This window comes from Odocoileus virginianus, chromosome 27 (assembly GCF_023699985.2).
Source record: "Odocoileus virginianus isolate 20LAN1187 ecotype Illinois chromosome 27, Ovbor_1.2, whole genome shotgun sequence".
Classification (NCBI taxonomy): Eukaryota; Metazoa; Chordata; class Mammalia; order Artiodactyla; family Cervidae; genus Odocoileus; species Odocoileus virginianus.
This window is the reverse complement of record NC_069700.1, coordinates 17,353,890-17,369,133: the sequence shown is the minus strand read 5'-3', so window position 1 is coordinate 17,369,133 and position 15,244 is coordinate 17,353,890. Positions and strand designations below refer to the sequence as shown.

The 15,244-nt window shown below is 37.9% G+C and overlaps 1 protein-coding gene across 7 annotated transcripts in view; it reads left to right on the top strand.

Annotated features, from left to right (window-relative positions):
* SLC17A1 (solute carrier family 17 member 1) overlaps positions 1-15,244 on the top strand; it is a 217,157-nt gene that overhangs the window by 22,133 nt on the left and 179,780 nt on the right. For all 7 annotated transcript variants that reach the window (XM_070456250.1, XM_020886627.2, XM_070456253.1 and 4 more), the window contains 4 exons: positions 1,197-1,329; positions 1,415-1,562; positions 5,990-6,080; positions 12,558-12,694. In XM_070456250.1, the coding sequence (XP_070312351.1) occupies positions 1,197-1,329; positions 1,415-1,562; positions 5,990-6,080; positions 12,558-12,692 (507 nt within the window). In that variant the 3' untranslated portion in view covers positions 12,693-12,694. The remainder of the gene's footprint in view (positions 1-1,196; positions 1,330-1,414; positions 1,563-5,989; positions 6,081-12,557; positions 12,695-15,244) is intronic.

The following is a 15,244-nucleotide window of genomic DNA, read 5'->3' as shown; positions in this document are numbered from 1 at the left end:
ACTTTGTGCCCATGTCTTTTTCTCCCATGACTCTAGTCCTAGCTCTTGCCCATCCCTATACTATTTGGGCTTCTGAGGTGGCGCTAGTGGTAAAGAACCTGCCTGCTAATACAAGAGACAGAGAGACATGGGTTCAGTCCCTGGGTCAGGAAGATCCCCTGGAGGAGGACATGGCAACCCACTCCAGTATTCTTGCCTGGAGAATCCCATGGACAGAGGAGCCTAGCAGGATATAGTCCATAGGGTCTCAAAGTCGGACATGACTGAAGCGACTTAGCACTCATAATATTTAGCTGATGTTCTTTACCTAGAGACTTTACCATTTCCAATTATTATGTTAACAGTGCCCAGAACGAAAGGTGTAGACATCCTTTCTAGCACTCACAGAAAAATACACACCACCCAGGTTCCCACAGATTCCCTGTCTCCCATTCCCTGTAATAATAACCTCTGTGTATTCCTTAGCTCAATACCATTGTTCCCTGAAGGGATGGGGATTCTCCCCTGAAAGTCAACTGGCCAGAGTATATCACCCATCACAGCTCATACCAATCCTCTCCACAGGGGAGAGGCAAAGAGTCCTGTGAACCCATGACTCGTATCTTGCTCTGAAAGGAACGGCATTCTCATTGCTTTTCTGACTTGAAAAAGTACAAATGCCTGAAACCTTCTGTTGCTTGATGCCATAATAACTAGGAAAGACTCCTTTAGAAATGGAGTCTGGGCTTGCCACTTTGGGACATTCTATAATGAACTTCCAACTACCCAGCCTAGGAACTAGCATGACACTAAGGTCTTTTAAGCTCTGTATGATTCAGTGTAATTTTCCACTAGACCACAGATTTGTTGCAAAGATTAACAGCAGCTGGTCCAGAATAAGCACCATATACATGTCTTCTATTATCATTATTATTTGTCATTTTCCTCATGGATAGCATTTCCCATCCCCAACTTAGTTTTCCTCTCTACCATCTAGAACTTTCAGGTCCCAAGATAATGCAATAGAAAACTAAGCAGATTGTGATGTCTGTTTCTGACCTCAAAACTATTTTTCTCTTTCTCTTGGGTAACATGAAATAATTCTGGGGTTGCATGTTGATTGTTTCCTGTGTGATAATACAAATTTTTGATACTGAATTTCAGTGTAGGGATTATTCCATTTCTCATATTCACTCACAATAACATTTCCTCCTCAGAATGGGCTGCTGTCTTCTCTCCCCCCTTTGTTTGCCTGGATTTTTGCTGTCCTAGCAGGTTATATGGCAGACATCTTCCAGACAAGGAATACTTTCAGTCTAATCACCATCCGGAAACTCTTCACCTCGCTAGGTAAGAAATAACCAATATGTTCAAGTATTTGGGGGAATTCCCCATCTTTGGCATGCACCTGACTGTTGTCTGAATCATTCCCCAGGACTTCTCCTACCTTCCATCTTCAGCCTCTGCCTGCTTTACCTAAGTTCCGACTTCTATGGCACTATAATTTTCCTGATACTTGCTAATTCAACATCAAGCTTTGCTATGGGTGGACTAGTGATAAATCTCGTGGATATTGCTCCCAGGTAGGTTTTTAAAATCTCTTTCTTGTATCTAAGTACTCAAGGAACTTTTAAGATTTCAACTATTTTGGAATTGATGGTCAACAGGCCAAACATTCTGAAGAAGCATTGATACAGGTCAGACATAAAAAGTATATATTATCACTCCTCAACCAACAATTAGCAATATTTATTTTGCAACTAAGGAAACTGACATTCAGCTACTTGATTATCAGCCTAAGATCTCACCACTGGCTTGGATATTACCTAGGATTTTAATCCAGATCTGGTTGGCAAAAAACTTTTCCTCTTTTTACTGTGCTATACCCTTTTTAGATATAATAAGTGTGATTGATGGAAGCGGTTCTGTTGTTTGCACAATTCCAGGGGACACTGTCCAGGGCTGGCACTTTCTGGAGAACATAGATCCAATATGAACAGAATTCTCTGAAGTTTTGTACATCTGCAGCCTGGGGTAGAGAGGCAAAGATCAACCAAGAATATTCTAATTTGTTACAATTTTGTAAAGAATCTTGTCCATCAGATCTACACTAGGTGAAGGCCAAAGTAACAAAGACATGTATCCATTTGACTTATTCAGTTTTGAGAACCTCCTTGAAAATGCCTGCAAGTTTTCTGGCTACTTGGAATTATATAAAGACATAAAAGGATTATTTGCTACAGAATACACAATGCTAGTTGGGCCATATGCACTCTGAGAACCAGGTAAATTAAAAATGTATCTACAGATTAAGAAAATTATAAATAGCTACCATTTTGGGGGCCTTCCCTGTCGGCTCAGTGGTAAAGAATCCGCCTGCCAATGTAGGAGACGGGCGTTCGATCCCCAAGTCAGGAAGATCCTCTGAGTAAGAAATGGCAACCCACTCCAATATTCTTAGGTAGGAAATCCCATTGACAAAGGAGCCTGGTGGGCTGCAAGTCCATGGGGTCGCAGAAGAATTGGACATGACTTGGTGACTAACCAGCAAGAACAACCATTTATTATTTTTTATGTGACATGCCCCACTGTAAGATAATATTGTCCACAAAGTATGAGAAAAGAAACCAAAGCCCAGGGAAATGAATGTATGTAAAGTCACATGATTAGTAATAAGTAGAAGGAGGATTAATACCTAGATTTGCCTGCCTCCAGAGATGCCTAGATGTAGTCAATGCCTCCCTAGTGTTATTCACCAGTACCTGGTCAGTAGGATGGGAAATATCTTGGCCAGCAATGGCTTAGATATCACAGAACTTGACCAGTGTTGCATCATTCCAGGGGGTCCAAATTCAATGTTAGCCAGGTGATTTTGTAAGGTCATAGAAGATAGACTAATATACAATTTGGAAATATTATTAGCCTCTTAAGCTAGATCATCCTTAATATTTAGGGCATATGTATTAATATATTATGTCACAAACATATTGACATAATACATTTGTCACAAACAATTCTTAAACTTTTTAATTAATGAGTTAAATGAAATTTATTCCTAATGTTTCTAGTCATATATTTCCCTTGCCTATTAAAAAGAGTTCCCTTAGAAGATAAATTACTAAATTTTCCTTTTAGAGGAATTTGATCTTTGCTAGAACTGAGGAATGGGCAAATGATTACATTTGTTTGAGTAGAACCAAGATGACAAGAAAGAAGGTCTGGAAGGAAGAAGAAGAGATACAGATGTGGTTCTATGAGAATATTGTTTGGGAAATGGAGTGAGACAGAGCAGACCTGGAAATGTAGTGACCATCTCTTTGGTGGGTAGCAAGAGTGGAAAAGCACAGAGGATTCTAAAGATGCTATGTGATGCATTAAGAAGGCACTGTCATCCCTTTGACATTCTTAAAGGGAGGTTTCAAAACGTTTTTTAATTATTTTTGACTGATGGATGGGTCATGCACTCTTGAATTTCCCTCCATGTAAGACTAAAGTATAGTTTAGACATCTGAATCTTGTTCTGGTTCTACTGAATCATTATTAAACCAAAATATAAAATCAATTAAATTGAAAGTCTGCTTCAGCAGCTATTTATACTTCCAAAATGCTTTTACCATGTGATGTTACAGTTGAAGAAGCAATTTGAGAGCTAACTCCTGTCCAGGGAATCATCCAGCATTAAAACAATCTCAGGGCTTTCCTGATAGCTCAGCTGGTAAAGAATTCACCTGCAATGTGAGAGACCTGCGTTTGATTCCTGGGTTGGGAAGATCCCCTGGAGGAGGGTATGGCAACCCACTTCAGTATTCTTGCCCAGAGAATCCCCAAGGACAGAGGAGCCTGGCAGGCTATAGTCCATGGGGTCGCAAAGAGTTGGACACAACTGAGCAATTTTAGAGCTAATTGCTGTCCAGGGAATTGTCCAGCATTAAAACCATCTCAAGACTGTTTTCATTCCCCATATCAAATACATACCATTTGAGGTTTGGATGGCATGAGGATGCAGCATAAAAAGCTTTCACCTTGCCAATCACAGGTTGGTGAACCACTCCATATTGTGGATGTGCAATGGTTTTCAGAGGAACTGTCATGGCACTCAGGACTCTTGACACTGGGGACTGCTGAATCATAAAGCAAACTGAATTAAGATTAAATGACTGAAATCACTCAGAATACATTCTTTAATCACAGTGAAATTAGGGTTGCTAGCAAAAGCAAAAGATAATGAAATTAGGGTTGCTATCAAAAGCAAACGATAGATAACTCCCATTGCTTTGAAATTAATGTTCAGGTCAAAGGAGAAATCACATTTGAAATTAGAAAATACTTTAAATTACAATGAAATGTGACATATCATTGATAAGCATGTGGGGTGCATTTAAAAATCATACCCAGAGAGAAAGGTATAGCTTTAAACTTATATACTGACAGATAATTAAGTCTTAAAATCAGTAACCATGTTTGTATCTCAAGTAGGTAAGGAAAAAAAGTAGCAAATTAAGCCCAAAGAAAGTAGAATGGAAGAAATTATAAAGATGAGGACCAAAAAAAAAACCAAAATGATAACATAAAGCCAACAATATCAAAGTTGCTTCTTTTAAAATTAATAAAATAAGATCAAAAAGGAAAAAAATTACCAATATAAGAAATGAAAAAGGGTGCATTGTAATAAGTTTTAGCATATAATAAAGCAACAGAATATTGTAAACAATATGATAAATATTATAAACATTTATTGAAGGCAAAAGTGACAGGAGCTCCCAAAGGCAGAAGTGGCCCTAAACCCAGGGATTCTATTGCTAAAATTAAAAAGGAAGCAACGAATACTGCAGACAACTGATGGTTTCTGCCCAATCTGGACCTGTGGCTGCTCATAACCATAAATGTTCTTCTTCACATATTAAAAGACACTCTCCGGCTCCCCTCAAAAAGAGACAAATCAAATTTCCACCCTGTGACTACATACACCTCCACAATCCAGGGACTCTAGGTCCACTTGCCAAGAATGTTTCATGAATCAAAACAAAAGTCAGAAGTTCAAAGACGATCAAATACCATTGTAGTTCCGACCTTAAGAGAGATGGCCAGAGGTGCATTTCAGGTGAAATTCTTCGACTGGTGCAAGAGGGACCAGAGCAAAAAGCATACAACCAAGGACTCTAGGCCCAGATGTGATGCTTCTTTGATCAGGAACCCATAAACTAATTATACACTCCCCCTCACACTCAACATATAAAGTAGAGAAAGATTAGAATAGACCCAAGGAAATAAAAGACAAAAGGCCCTCTCACAAAAGGGAAGAATTTAAAGTACACAACCTTTGGTGGTGAAATGTGTTGGGCAGGAAAGTCACAGACTCCCTGTCCTGAAGTGAACTAATTTCTTGTTTAGACAGATTCTGTTCTCCAAAAGGCACTTCCTTGGTTTTGAAGACTGATAGATTTGACCCCTCCGTTATATGTTATTCCCTGTGGCTCCCCTGCTCTCTGCAATGCTCATTTTCTGCTGAGCTTGGTTTTGGCACCCAGGATTGGCCAATCACAGTTGCTTATAAACAAGTTTCTGGTTTCCTTGCCTGAGTAATCATTGCTCCTTGCCTGGGAACAATCCCTGGGGCCAGTAGTTCTGGGACGGTGAGAAGAGGCAAGGTGAACAGAACCCTTCAATTTTTATTAGTCCCAAACCAGTTCCTGTTACCAACACACATCACTTTGGAATTTCTCAAACATAGATTTTACAACTAGCTGGGTTTCACTCTTAATATGCTTTCATTTTCTCAATATATTAATGTTCTTTATTGTTAAAGCCAAGCTTTCTGACTCTCTAGTGCAACCAGAAAGTTACTTATATATCCATATACTTTTTCAGACATTTTAATGGAATTTGAATAGTGGGAATGGGAAATTTAGGAAATCAACAGTTCTCTTTCTTAAACTCTCAACACATTATGTTTTTTCCTGTAGCATTTGTATTACTTTACATTTGTGTATTGTCATTCATTTTTGTATAGATATTATGGATTTCTTAGAGGACTTACAAATATAATTGGACTAACAGGAGGACTCATTTCTTCCACTGTGACTGGAACCATCCTTAGTGAGGTAAGGAACATCAAGACATGGGTAGTTACTTTTCTAATATTAACTGTACAGAAAAAGAAGGTAATGCATATAAAAAAATGCAGAGGAGACATCATCAAGAGGTGAGTTATGAGATTCTCTGTCATATTAAACTTGGTCAAATCAGGCATTGCCTCCAAATTCACAGATGATACAATTTCTTTCTTGTAATATGTCAACTAATTATGCTGGTAACTTTAACTATTGGTTATTTTAACAATTAATGTGTGCCTTGATCAAAATAATTAGTTGACTGGGTAAATGGTAATATAAGTAATAAGACATAGTTTTGTTAGGAAAGGAATGAAAAATCAGGAACAAAGACAAGTTTAAAATGACCAAATGAAACAATTCTATGAAGGCTGGCTTCTGTTTCCCTGGACAAAGTCACTTGAAATTCTCCTTTTAAAAATACTTAAAATGCCCTTTCTGGTGTTGAAGGAAGATAACTGCTAGTCTAGAATTCTACAGTCCATCAAAAAAAAAAAAAAATCCACCATAAAAAATGGAGTTTAAATGCATCCATTAAAAAAAAAAAAAAAAAACCGAATTCACCAAAAGTAAGCTAGCACTGAGAAAAAAAAAGCTAAAGGTAGTTTTTTAGGGAAAAATAAAATTATCCCAAATGGTAGATTAGAGATATGAAAAGGAAAAGAGGCAACAGAGATGATAAATATATGGGCAATTCTGAAGGAATATTGTATAAATTGCTAGTATCATGTAAAGAAACTCAATTCCCAGTGCTGTTTGCCTGGGGGCAAAATCACTATAGTCACTCAGGTGATCATTGGAAACCACTCCTCAACCATCACATTTCCTCTGACTTTTCTTCTTAAACCACAGATTATCTACCCACTAACTATTAATAATAAGTTTATTATTTGTTAGCTCAGTTGGTAAAGAATCCACCTGCAATGAAGGAGACCCTGGTTTGACTCCTGGGTTTGGAAGATCCGCTGGAGAAGGGATAGGCTACCCACTCCAGTATTCTGGTCTAGAGAATTCCATGGACTGTATGGTCCATAGGATTGCAAAGAGTTGGACACGACTGAGCAACTTTCACTTTACTATTTGCTCGCTTGGTTTATCTTTGACCAGGTTATTCTGATACGATGACTGTTGTAACAACTGAATATACTTTCGCCAGCCAGCTGGCGAAATGGCTGTACAATCTTTGCCAACATAATTTGATGAATTCTCTGGTTCCAAAACCTAATAATATATACTCAAAGAAATTTAAGTGCCTTATCAAATTTTAATAATCATGTTAAAGGCATGCCTGACCTTGAAAAGGGCTTCCCTTGTCGCTCAGCTGGTAAAGAATCCACCTGCAATGCAGGAGACCTGGGTTCAATCCCTGGGTTGGGAAGATCCCCTGGAGAAGGAAAAGGCTACTCACTCCAGTATTCTGGCCTAGAGAATTCCATGGATTATATAGTCCATGGGGTCGCAGAGTCGGACATGACTGAGGTCACTTTCACTTTGACCTTGAAAAAAAAAATGTAAGGGAAAATTTCAGAGACTGAAAATGAAGGAAGGGCTTGATTCCAGAGAGGTAAATGACCAGCAAAGCCACTGGCTGCCTTGGGGAAATTGCCCATGCTGGGTGATCTATAGCTTCAGTTATTATGGACAAACAGACACAAGCAATAATACCCCCAAAACCACTCACAAAGAAGAGCCAAAATGGAAATGCTGACAAAACTGTAATCACTAGGGACTACAAACCGGTACCACTACTACCATGTATCTACAAGCTGAGAAATAGCAGTGTACAGAAAAATCCTCCAAATGCTCCTTATCCCACAACTTTGGCAGCCCCCCACCATCATGTGTTAGGATTTATGGTATCAGAAAGGCTGAAAACATCACTATAACCATGGAGACTCCATGGTCAGAGAGGTGGCCTCAATAAAAAAGAACTCTTAGAGACCAGGATGTGTTTTCTCCTCCTGAGCATGTAGCCCACTCAGCCAGTTCAGCCTTCCAGTGAACTCATTTGGACCTTCTGACCCAACTTTCCCAAAAGGTGGCAAGAAACATGACTCCAGAACTGTCTGAAGTTGTCTCTGCCCAGCAAAGACACTTGTGTGTCTCAACCTCAGCTACAAAGGGAGAGGGAAATCTGAATAAAGACTCCTTGGAATGTTTGAAACAATAAACCATTCACAAGGATTTCAGACCCTAATTCAAACTCTGTTGGGTCCTAATGCCATAAGCCAAGAAATTAATTTCAAGTAGTCCACAGATGTCTAGAAAAAGTAATAATTTTTTTTTTCTGAAGAAACTAACCCTAAAATTCATCCTCCAGAATTTCTTATGCATAAAGCTTTGGTGAATATGATTTCACAATCAATCAAAAATTACAAAATGCTTGAGGAAATGAAATGTCATGTGAGAGAAGAATAAAAACCACAGTATCAGGTCAGATATTGGACATATATGTATACATTTAAAGAACTAAAAGGACTGAACTTATAAGAAACATAAGGTTTAACGAAGAGCTAAATCTAACTTCTGGCAATTAAAAATATAAAAATTAAAAATTCAGATTAAATACATCTAATAAGAGAATTTGTGAGGTTTCTGCTTCCATTCATGGGAAAAGTAAGGAATTTGGACCAATTCTCTTAAGACAATTTAAAGGCCTGAAAATGTATAAAAACTTACATGCACAGCAATTTTATTCCTTCTATAAGGAAATCAAGAGACACCCAAAGTCCCATCTAGATATGGCATCAAGTTCAAAGTGCAGAATGTGTCCACCCCTTCATTGGGGGAGAACCCTCTATACCAGGGGCTACATGCTCTATCATGCTGTATATAATGGTAGCATAGCAATTCAATAACTGCAATAAATATTTCCTTTCAGAAAAGGAGGATTGGGAGACAAACAGAAACCACAGATCCTTAGTTATGCTGACACAACCCCCAGGTGGCTCAGTGGTAAAGAATCCACCTGCCATTGCAGGAGATGTGAGAGTCGTGGGTGTAATCCCTGGGTCAGGAAGATACCCTGGAGTAGGAAATGGCAACCCACTCCAGTACTCTTGCCTGGAAAATCCCATGGACACAGGAGCCTGGCAGGCTACAGTTGATCGCAAAAGAGTCAAACACAACTGAGCGAATGAACACACACATAACACCAATGCCAATAACACACTGCTAGGCAGACAGTTTGAGAGCGTCCTGATGAATATTTGAATATTCTTCGATGAGGCTCTGAAGCAAGTGAAGGTAGGGCTGGAGGGCCTGTGGAGTGGTCCCTCTTGATTAGTGTGTTTGGCATAGAGGAAGGTAAGTGAATCCATTTGTGGAGCAGAGGGCAGGCTGGGAAGTAATTATTGCAGATACAGTAATTTTTCTTTTTCTCCTCTTGGGGATTTCCCATTTCCTTGAAGTTAGATGTATTTTATATAACTTATTTTGACCAGTGACACGAGAGAAAGTGATATGTGTTCATTCTGAAGACAAGCATTAAGAATCAACAGACTACTTTCTTGCTTTGACACAGCAACTGGCAACAGTCAGAACAGCAACTGCAAATCCATTAGCCAGGAGCCAGGAATGAAGAGACATGGAGCATGATGTCTAGCCAACTTGCTATGAACCTTGTTGTTGTTGTTGAGTTGTTTAGTTGTGTCCAACTCTTTGTGACTCCAGGCTCCTCTGTCCATGGGAATTCCCAGGCAGGAATACTGGAGTGGGTTGCCGTCCTTCTCCAGGGGATCTCCCTGACCCAGGGATCAAACCAGCATTTCCTGCATTGGCAGATGGATTCTTCATCACTGAGTCACTGGGGAAGCTGACTATGAACCTTTGGTTTAAATAAAAACCAAATCTCTCCCATTAAAAGGCACTAGGATTTGTGAAGGGTTGTGGGGGGGGGGGGGTATTAATATCTGTAGTATAACTTACTTTATCTTGACCCTTCTGGAGGATCTATCCAGAGTGAATCACATTAAAAATATATAGAAGGTATAGAATATGTGGACTCAGGGAGAAGGCCCAACATACATTTAACTGGAGTTCCAGAAAAGAGAATAGGACAGAAGTTAAATTTGAAGAAAAAGTGATTGTTTTCTAGTTTTACAAAAAGACAGCAATTCACACCTTTAAGAAACCCAATAATGACAAGTAGGATAAACAGAAATCCACAGTTGCATACCTCATAGAGAAATTATTTATATAAAATACATATATATTATATAAATAAAAAATAAATATATAACACACATACCTAAAATAGACATAGAAACACTGAAACTTGTAAGAATAGCATAAAAAGATGAAGTAAACATTAACCAAAGATGATGATATCACAGAAAAAAACATTTACATAAAAATACTAGAAACATTGAGAATCAGCTACTTAACAGTGAAGTGAAAGTCACTCAGTCATGTCTGACTCTTTGCGACCCCATGGACTACACAGTCCATGGAATTCTCCAGACCACAATGCTGGAGTGGGTAGCCTTTCCCTTCTCCAGGGGATCTTCCTAACTCAGGGATCGAACCCAGGTCTCCCACACTGCAGGCAGATTCTTTACCAGCTAAGCCACAAGTTTCTTAGGAGTATCAATTTCTCCAGCAAAAAAACTATCTTGTTCAAGTCTTAGCTACTTACAAGATATGTGACCTGTAAACACTTCTTAATCTCAGTGTCTCTAGCTGTAAATGCCTAAGATGACACAGAAACTTCATGGAGTTAAGGTAATTACCACATCAGATCATTCATGGGAGTATTAGATGTTTGCGTGCAATGCATAACAGCTATTAGTAGTTTTATTCTCATATACTTTTAAATCAGGAAAAATAAAAGCGTATTGCTAGCCATCCTATTGTTTAGCATTCTGAAAATGCTAGCAAACACACCTGTCAAGAAAACTAAATTATTGATGTAAGTGCAGAGGAAAAATACAACACTATGGACAGAGATTGTGATTATCTTCCTGGCAGGGGGTGGGAGTGTGAAATCAAAGTTAGATAGCATAATGTGGAAAGCTCTGAAGCACAGTATCAATCAATAAGCACAGTGTCAATTAATATTGCAAAATGCCTATGAGTATTTTGAAAACTGTACAAAGTCCATATGAAGAAGACTGCACACTTATTGAGCAACATCGGTGAAAATATTAGTAGGGAGGCACACATTAAATTTCTAGGTTGGACTTCAATTCCAAATGACAATAAATTCTATTAACTTAAAATTATCAAAACTTTTATTATCATTAAATTTCTAAACACATCTTGATTCTTTTTTTCTTCACTGTTTATATATTAGCTGTCAAATTTAGCATGTTTTAATTATAGAAATCATTATAATTAAATATATTTAATGTCTAGTTTGGCAAGAAACATTTTTTTCAACTTCTACTCTTAATTATATTTTAAATGAAACTGGTGATGATTTGATCAAGTTCTGAAAAAAAAAAAAAAAAAACACATTCTTTATAATAAAGTTTCATCTCAAACCAGAAGGAATGGATTGATTTCTTTAAAAACACAGTGGTGAGCCCACTGGAAAAAAAATAATTACATTCTGTTCTCATATTTACCCCCAAGTTAATTATGGACAATAACAAATGTAAATGAAGAAAGGGTATAATAAAGCTACCAAAGTAAAATAGGAGTTAATAATTATTTAAACTTCAGACAGGACATCCATCCTTCAAAAGCATGACACCAGAGACCAAAACGCAATCACAATGCATTTTGCATTTAACTGCATAAAATTTAACCTCAGCTATTCAAAAAGTAAAGGGCAAAGTGGAAAAACAAATCTGAAACATAACTGAAGTTTAATGTAATCTTTGAATATGGATGCCAAAAATAAATTACCTGTGCATAGACTTCACCAATATATTAAAATATGTACAACATCATGATTAAGTAGGCCCTTTTCTAAGAAAGTAAAGTGGCTCTATTTATTAATAAAATGTATTAATGAAACTGATCATATTAATAGGCTGAAAGAGAAAATGTATCAACCATTTTTATAAATAAGGGTATTTGATAAATCTTATTCAAAAGCATTGCTGTGTTTGTAATTAATCACCAACTTATTCAAACTTATAGCAACAAAAAGTGAAAACAACTTTAAAGAAATAAGGGATGCTCTTATAAATTTTATAAATATAAGTTCCGGATTACTAGTCAGTAAAGTTTGATACAGTCAAATATTTCCTAATATACAAAAATGTTTACAGGATATTTCTGAATATAAAACCATATGCATTCTTGGCTTTAGCACTATATTCATGCAAAGTCCTTTTTACATATGAAAAGTTATATGTACATAGACACAAACCATAAGTCAAATGGTGATTATCTCTGTAGAGTGAAATTTAGAATGTTTTGCATGTTTAAGTGACCTGCATCAAGCCTATATTAACACTACATTTTAAATGTTACAAAACACAACAGTAGTTTATAATTTTTTGCACTTTAATTCCTCAGGATGCAGAATCTCCCTGGGTTAAAATCTTCCTCCTGATGATAGGCAATAACATGATAGGCCTAATCTTCTACCTTATATTTGCTAAAGCAGAAGTTCAAGACTGGGCTAAAGAAAGACAAAACACCTATCTCTGAAGGTAAGAAGTGATTCAATTAAGGGCAGATTTTGAAACTGTGGATGCAAGATAGAAAGAAGCTAAATGGCCTCTGAGCAAACTCTGGTGTTGCTGACAGATTGTAAAAAATAAGGGGTGCAGGTTCAGGGGAGTAGAGGGGGCCAGGTAAAGTCTGAAACTATTTGACACCCTGATGAAATGGCATACAGCCCAGCGGCCGTACTGCCCTAGAATTCTTGAGAGAGATTGCGGTTAGAGATAGAAATTTGGGAGTATGGGCCTCTCTACCATTTAAAAGTAAGGAAGAGAGGTGGACTCTTGAAAGGGGAACTGAGAAGGGCCTTTGATGAAGTAGGAAGGATGGTTGGAGAATGTGGTGTCTCAGAAGAAAACTGAAAAAGGTGGGAATGAGTACCCATGGCAAATGCTATCAAGGGATCAAATTATGTAAGATTCTGAGAATTTATTAATGGGTTTGGCAAGAGGTACTTTAAAGATGATCGCGACTAGAATGGTTTTTCAAATAAATGATGGAGACAAAGGGTCCATTAAAGTTCAAAGGAGAATCTGATATTGTGCCTTTTTTTCTCTAAACTCCATCAGTGGTAAGTAAATAGTAGGAGAAATGTCACTTTGTAGAATTTGTTTAGCTAATACATCAATGAGAATTGATAGATGTAGAATATCCCCATTTTACAAGCCCCAGTGAATTAAGAGATCTAGGGCTGAGCATCAGGCTGTTACCACAAAGAGAGAGAGATGTTTTGTACCTCCTGGTGCAAGAACACACCACCACCAAGGTCTTGCTAAAAAGATGAAAGTGAATGTGGTCAAACCTCTGGATACAGCTACTGTTTTGTAAAAAATACAGAGGACAGAGAATATTTTGAACTAAATCCTAAGGCTATCATCAGCAAATCCAAACAGCTTTATAATGATCTTAAATGAATTATAAAGAAAAAGAAGAGTGATGGAGGGGGAGTCTCTAGATTCAGAGACTTAAAAGACATACAATTTTTTTAAAAACTGGCAAAACTAAAGTCTACTAACATGTGTGGGTGATAAATCTATAAAACATGTGTGGGTGATACATCTATAAAGACATGCACAGAAGATGTTATACCAGTGTCAGGACAGTCATTACTTTTAGGGGAAGAGGTTGTGATGAGAATAAACTACATGCAAAACTGCTGGGATCCTGGTGATAGTCTGCTTTTCATGTCCGAGGTCATGATTAAAAGAGTGTTAACTGGGCAGAGACTTCAGGGTTCTCTATAGAGAGTATCATGCCATCTGCAAATCATGACAGTTTTACCTCTTCCCTTCCAATTTGAATACCTTTTATTTCTTTTTCTCATCTGAATGCTGTGGCTAAGGAAGTGGAGACAGCAAAATAGACAGCCCTCTAAAGGAAAGCAGAGAAATGGCATGGTATAGCAGGGAAATTTTGTTTGTTGTTTTAGAATTAGATGTAATGTATATCAGCTGATGGTATAATCCAATAGTGAGGTTTCACAATGTTGCAGAGAGAATGCACATGCAGAATTAAACCACTTGAATTACCTGGACATATATATATATATACTATCTGAGACTCAGGCTGAAGTGGTGGCTGAGGCCCTGTCCACAGGGAACCCAGAGAGCATGGTACACGGGATACAGGTGTGCCCCTGATACCACAGGCACTTGTGGTAGAGCTCTCCTTGGAGATGTGAGCATCTGCAAGGCACAGCCTAATTGCTTTACTCACTCAAAGTCATCCCAGGTCTTCCCCAAGGTCCCCTCTTCCTCTCCCAGAAGAAACTATCATGACAGACTGGTAAAGGGGCTCTGGCCAGCATGCACATGTATACATCACAGATGAAGAGAGGCTCGTCTTCCTGGTGCAGGTCCCCTGGGCTGGGGAGCCCAATGTGGGGCTCAGAAACACTCACTGCTTAGGGGAACTTCTGACTACAATTATTCTCCAGTTTGTGGGTATTGAGGTGATGGGACTTGATTATATAGTGAGTCTGCCCCTCCTACTTATCTCATTTTGGTTTGTCTTTCTGCCTTTAGTTGTAGATCTTTTTCTGATAGGTTGCAGTCTTTTTCATAGATGATTACTCTCCAAGTATTGATTTTGATGTGCTTGTAAGAGGAGATGAGGTCTTTCTACTCCCACATCCTAGTTGATCTACAGGGTTTTCACTTAAGAGAGAAGTTGAGAGAAAGAAAAGGAATCCACATTGGAAAAGGGTAAAATTACCATTATGAGTTAATGATACAATTGTTTACCTAGAAAATGTAACTGAGTTGGCTGGAAAGCTACAGAAAATATAAGTGCATGCAGTAAGTTTCCTAACTTATTAATACAGAAATATTTTTTTCATGTTGAACAGCAATAACTAATTAGCAAATTTATTGAAATTTAGTTAGCAAAATTATCGAAATGATCCAAATGATGGTTGGAGGAAAATTTGATCATTATTAATCCAATATTAACTTGACTCAGTTTGCTGAGAAATTTGCCAAGAAATTTCCATAAATGGTGCACTCACAAAAATTCACCAAGATGCATTTGTGCTCAAG